A 6,000-nucleotide genomic window follows, 5' to 3' on the forward strand; every position below is an offset into this window, starting at 1 on the left:
TGCAATATGCATTAAACCAAAATTTGACCGGTGCAAAAGTATGGGCACCCTTATCATTTTATTGATTTGAATTCCCCTAACTACTTTTTACTGACTTACTGAAGCACAAAATTGGTTTTGTAACCTCAGTGAGCTTTGAACTTCATAGCCAGATGTATCCAATCATAAGAAAAGGTATTTAAGGTGGCCAATTGCAAGTTGATCTCCTATTTGAATCTCCTCTGAAGAGTGGCATCATGGGCTACTCAAAACAACTCTCAAATGATCTGAAAACAAAGATTGTTCAACATAGTTGTTCAGGGGAAGGATACAAAAAGTTGTCTAAGAGATTTAACCTGTCAGTTTCCACTGTGAGGAACATAGTAAGGAAATGGAAGACCACAGGGACAGTTCTTGTTAAGCCCAGAAGTGGCAGGCCAAGAAAAATATCAGAAAGGCAGAGAAGAAGAATGGTGAGAACAGTCAAGGACAATCCACAGACCACCTCCAAAGAGCTGCAGCATCATCTTGCTGCAGATGGTGTCACTGTGCATCGGTCAACTATACAGCGCACTTTGCACAAACAGAAGCTGTATGGGAGAGTGATGAGAAAGAAGCCGTTTCTGCACGTACGCCACAAATAGAGTTGCCTGAGGTATGAAAAAGCACATTTGGACAAGGCAGCTTCATTTTGGAAACAAAAATTGAGTTGTTTGGTTATAAAAAAAAGGCGTTATGCATGGTGTCCAAAAAGAAACAGCATTCCAAGAAAAACACATGCTACCCACTGTAAAATTTGGTGGAGGTTCCATCATGCTTTGGGGCTGTGTGGCCAATGCCGGCATCGGGAATCTTGTTAAAGTTGAGGGTCGCATGGATTCCACTCAGTATCAGCAGATTCTTGAGAATAATGTTCAAGAATCAGTGACGAAGTTGAAGTTACGCCGGGGATGGATATTTCAGCAAGACAATGATCCAAAACACCGCTCCAAATCCTCAGGCATTCATGCAGAGGAACAATTACAATGTTCTGGAATGGCCATCCCAGTCCCCAGACCTGAATATCATTGAACATCTGTGGGATGATTTGAAGCGGGCTGTCCATGCTCGGCGACCATCTAACTTAACTGAACTTGAATTGTTTGTCCAAAATACCTTTATCCAGGAACTGATTAAAAGCTACAGGAAGCGACTAGAGGCTGTTATCTTTGCAAAAGGAGGATCTACTAAATATTAATGTCACTTTTCTGTTGAGGTGCCCATACTTTTGCACCGGTCAAATTTTGGTTTAATGCATATTGCACATTTTCTGTTAGTACAATAAACCTCATTTCAATCCTGAAATATTACTGTGTCCATCAGTTATTAGATATATCAAACTGAAATGGCTGTTATAAACACCAAAATATTTAGAACTAAAAATGATTAAGATTAATAGGGGTGCCCAAACTTTTTCATAGGACTGTATAAGTAACAGGCACACAATGCCCACACACCATGCCCTCCTCACCTGTTCTCCTGGTAGTAACATCTGTACTGTGCTACAGAATATGCCAGTGCTATATAAGTAACAGGCGCACAATGCCCACACACCGTGCCCTCCTCACCTGTTCTCCTGGTGGTGACACTGTACTGCGCTACAGAATATGTCAGCACTATATAAGTAACAGGCGCACAATGCCCACACTCGGTGCCCTCCTCACCTGATCTCCTGGTGGTGACACTCTGTACTGTACTGCGCTACAGACTATGTCAGCACTATATAAGTAAGAGGCACACAATGCCCACACTCTATGCCCTCTTCACCTGTTCTCCTGGTGGTGACACTCTGTACTGTACTGTGCTACAGACTATGTCAGCACTATATAAGTAACAGGCACACAATGCCCACACTCGGTGCCCTCCTCACCTTTTCTCCTGGTGGTGACACTGTACTGCGCTATACAATATGTCAGCACTATATAAGTAAGAGGCACACAATGCCCACACTCGGTGCCCTCCTCACCTGTTCTCCTGGTAGTAGCATCTGTACTGCGCTATACAATATGTCAGCCCTATATAAGTAACAGGCGCACAATGCCCACACTCTGTGCCCTCCTCACCTGTTATCCTGGAGGTGACACTGTACTGCGCTATACAATATGTCAGCCCTATATAAGTAACAGGCACACAATGCCCACACTCGGTGCCCTCCTCACCTGTTATCCTGGTGGTGACACTCTGTACTGCGCTATACAATATGTCAGCACTATATAAGTAACAGGCACACAATGCCCACACTCGGTGCCCTCCTCACCTGATCTCCTGGTGGTGACACTCTGTACTGCGCTATACAATATGTCAGCACTATATAAGTAACAGGCACACAATGCCCACACTCGGTGCCCTCCTCACCTGATCTCCTGGTGGTGACACTCTGTACTGTACTGTGCTACCCAATATGTCAGCACTATATAAGTAACAGGCACACAATGCCCACACTCTGTGCCCTCCTCACCTGTTATCCTGGTGGTGACACTCTGTACTGCGCTATACAATATGTCAGCACTATATAAGTAACAGGCACACAATGCCCACACTCGGTGCCCTCCTCACCTGTTATCCTGGTGGTGACACTCTGTACTGCGCTATACAATATGTCAGCACTATATAAGTAACAGGCACACAATGCCCACACTCGGTGCCCTCCTCACCTGTTCTCCTGGTGGTGACACTCTGTACTGTACTGTGCTACAGACTATGTCAGCGCTATATAAGTAACAGGCACACAATGCCCACACACCGTGCCCTCCTCACCTGTTCTTCTGGTAGTAACATCTGTACTGTGCTACAGAATATGTCAGTGCTATATAAGTAGCAGGCACACAATGCCCACACTCGGTGCCCTCCTCACCTGATCTCCTGGTGGTGACACTGTACTGCGCTACAGACTATGTCAGTGCTATATAAGTAACAGGCACACAATGCCCACACTCGGTGCCCTCCTCACTTGTTCTCCTGGTGGTGACACTGTACTGCGCTACAGACTATGTCAGTGCTATATAAGTAACAGGCACACAATGCCCACACTCGGTGCCCTCCTCACCTGTTCTCCTGGTGGTGACACTGTACTGCGCTACAGACTATGTCAGCACTATATAAGTAACAGGCACACAATGCCCACACTCGGTGCCCTCCTCACCTGTTCTTCTGGTAGTAACATCTGTACTGTGCTACAGAATATGTCAGTGCTATATAAGTAGCAGGCACACAATGCCCACACTCGGTGCCCTCCTCACCTGATCTCCTGGTGGTGACACTCTGTACTGTACTGTGCTACAGACTATGTTAGCACTATATAAGTAACAGGCACACAATGCCCACACTCGGTGCCCTCCTCACTTGTTCTCCTGGTGGTGACACTCTGTACTGTACTGTGCTACAGACTATGTCAGCACTATATAAGTAACAGGCACACAATGCCCACACTCGGTGCCCTCCTCACCTGTTCTCCTGGTGGTGACACTGTACTGCGCTACAGACTATGTCAGTGCTATATAAGTAACAGGCACACAATGCCCACACTCGGTGCCCTCCTCACCTGTTCTCCTGGTAGTAGCATCTGTACTGCGCTATACAACATGTCAGCGCTATATAAGTAACAGGCACACAATGCCCACACTCGGTGCCCTCCTCACCTGTTCTCCTGGTGGTGACACTCTGTACTGTACTGTGCTACAGACTATGTCAGCGCTATATAAGTAACAGGCACACAATGCCCACACTCGGTGCCCTCCTCACCTGTTCTCCTGGTGGTGACACTGTACTGCGCTACAGACTATGTCAGCACTATATAAGTAACAGGCACACAATGCCCACACTCGGTGCCCTCCTCACCTGTTCTCCTGGTGGTGACACTCTGTACTGTACTGCGCTACAGACTATGTCAGTGCTATATAAGTAACAGGCACACAATGCCCACACTCGGTGCCCTCCTCACCTGTTCTCCTGGAGGTGACACTGTACTGCGCTACAGACTATGTCAGCACTATATAAGTAACAGGCGCACAATGCCCACACACCGTGCCCTCCTCACCTGTTCTCCTGGTGGTGACACTGTACTGCGCTACAGACTATGTCAGTGCTATATAAGTAACAGGCACACAATGCCCACACTCGGTGCCCTCCTCACCTGTTCTCCTGGTGGTGACACTCTGTACTGTACTGCGCTACAGACTATGTCAGCGCTATATAAGTAACAGGCACACAATGCCCACACTCGGTGCCCTCCTCACCTGTTCTCCTGGTGGTGACACTGTACTGCGCTACAGACTATGTCAGTGCTATATAAGTAACAGGCACACAATGCCCACACTCGGTGCCCTCCTCACCTGTTCTCCTGGTGGTGACACTGTACTGCGCTACAGACTATGTCAGTGCTATATAAGTAACAGGCACACAATGCCCACACTCGGTGCCCTCCTCACCTGTTCTCCTGGTGGTGACACTGTACTGCGCTACAGACTATGTCAGCGCTATATAAGTAACAGGCACACAATGCCCACACTCGGTGCCCTCCTCACCTGTTATCCTGGTGGTGACACTGTACTGCGCTACAGACTATGTCAGCGCTATATAAGTAACAGGCACACAATGCCCACACTCGGTGCCCTCCTCACCTGTTCTCCTGGTGGTGACACTGTACTGCGCTACAGACTATGTCAGTGCTATATAAGTAACAGGCACACAATGCCCACACTCGGTGCCCTCCTCACCTGTTCTCCTGGATCCACTTCATCATGGCCACCACCTCGGGCACCTGCTGAGGATCAGGCGGCTGCTGGTTGGAGAACTGGTCAGGAAAGTTGCGGTTGAGGTCCAGATGCCTGGCATTCTCCCGGCCGCCCTTCTGCCCCTGGCAGTCTCCCTCCTGAGCCCTCTCGAAGCCGTCCGGGTTGAGGCTGGGCACGATGTAGATGTCGGTGGTGTTGAGCAGGGCACTGATGCGGGGGTCGCGGCCGTAGTTGTCCAGCAGGTACTGCAGGAGGTAGATCAGCACCTGGCGGGACACCGTCTCATCCCCGTGCATGTTCCCCACATACTTAAACTGCGGCCGGTCCGGGGGAGCCGCGTCAGGGTCCGCCGTCACCCTCATGACCCACAGCTCCCGCTGCTCCACAGACATGCCGAGGCTGGAGAGCCGGCACAGCTCCGGGTAGGTCTGTGTCAGGGAGTGCAGCCTCTCGCTCAGCTCCTTGTGCTTGTAGTAATGGCTGTAAGTCTCCGGACTGTCCTCCATCGCCTTCTTAATATGTGCCGGGAGCACCGAGCAAAATAACCCGGAGAATACTAGAATCACATTATAGAACGCCATCCTGCTCCGGCCAGTCACAACAGCTGCCATCATTCCGTCACCCACACCTCCCGACTTCCTGCCTGCACCTAGCAACCAACCCACTCGCTTAGAGATCTGCTCTTCCTGTTTTCATGCCCCACTTCCGCCTGAACTGACAGTAATCGCAGGCCTTTTGCTGCCCCACTTCCGGCATCTAATTTGCGTGGCAAACTCAGGGGCCGCCCCTTTATGAAATATGGTAATAAGGAAACCAGCCCCACTGACTGAGGTCACGCCCATGGGCGTGGTTTGTCGATAACTTCTCGGCGTGCACCCGCATTGCTTAGACTCAGAGGAATTATTGTCATGGTAAAGGCTAAATACTAGACACCGTAAGGACCTTATGACGTCACAAGGTCACATGACCAGATAGGCGTGTCTTTAATTGTAAGCAGGATCTTCACTGTATCCTGTGTAGTGGAGCTACATGGAGAGCTGCTGCGAGGTGCACGAAGTAGTGAAGGGGGAAGATACAGTAGGTGGACTGCAGGGAGTAATATAGAGGGGGAGAGATGTGGGGTGCAGGGTGTAGTGTGGGGGAGAGATGATGATGGGGTGCAGGGAGTAGCGTGGGGGAGAGATGGGGTGCAGGGTGTAGCGTGGGGGAGAGATGATGATGGGGTGCAGGGAGTAGCGTGGGGGAGAGA

The 6,000-nt window shown here is 49.5% G+C and overlaps 1 protein-coding gene across 1 annotated transcript in view; it reads right to left on the bottom strand.

Moving 5' to 3' along the window:
• The window catches only part of CPD (carboxypeptidase D), a 62,273-nt gene extending 56,873 nt beyond the window's left edge, over window positions 1-5,400 (bottom strand). Inside the window, exon 1 of the mRNA XM_075263734.1 lies at window positions 4,734-5,400. Coding sequence (XP_075119835.1) covers window positions 4,734-5,365 — 632 coding nt within the window. The 5' untranslated portion in view covers window positions 5,366-5,400. The remainder of the gene's footprint in view (window positions 1-4,733) is intronic.
• Between the last annotated feature and the right edge of the window lie 600 nt (window positions 5,401-6,000).

This window comes from Leptodactylus fuscus, chromosome 2, assembly GCF_031893055.1.
Source record: "Leptodactylus fuscus isolate aLepFus1 chromosome 2, aLepFus1.hap2, whole genome shotgun sequence".
NCBI lineage: Eukaryota > Metazoa > Chordata > Amphibia > Anura > Leptodactylidae > Leptodactylus > Leptodactylus fuscus.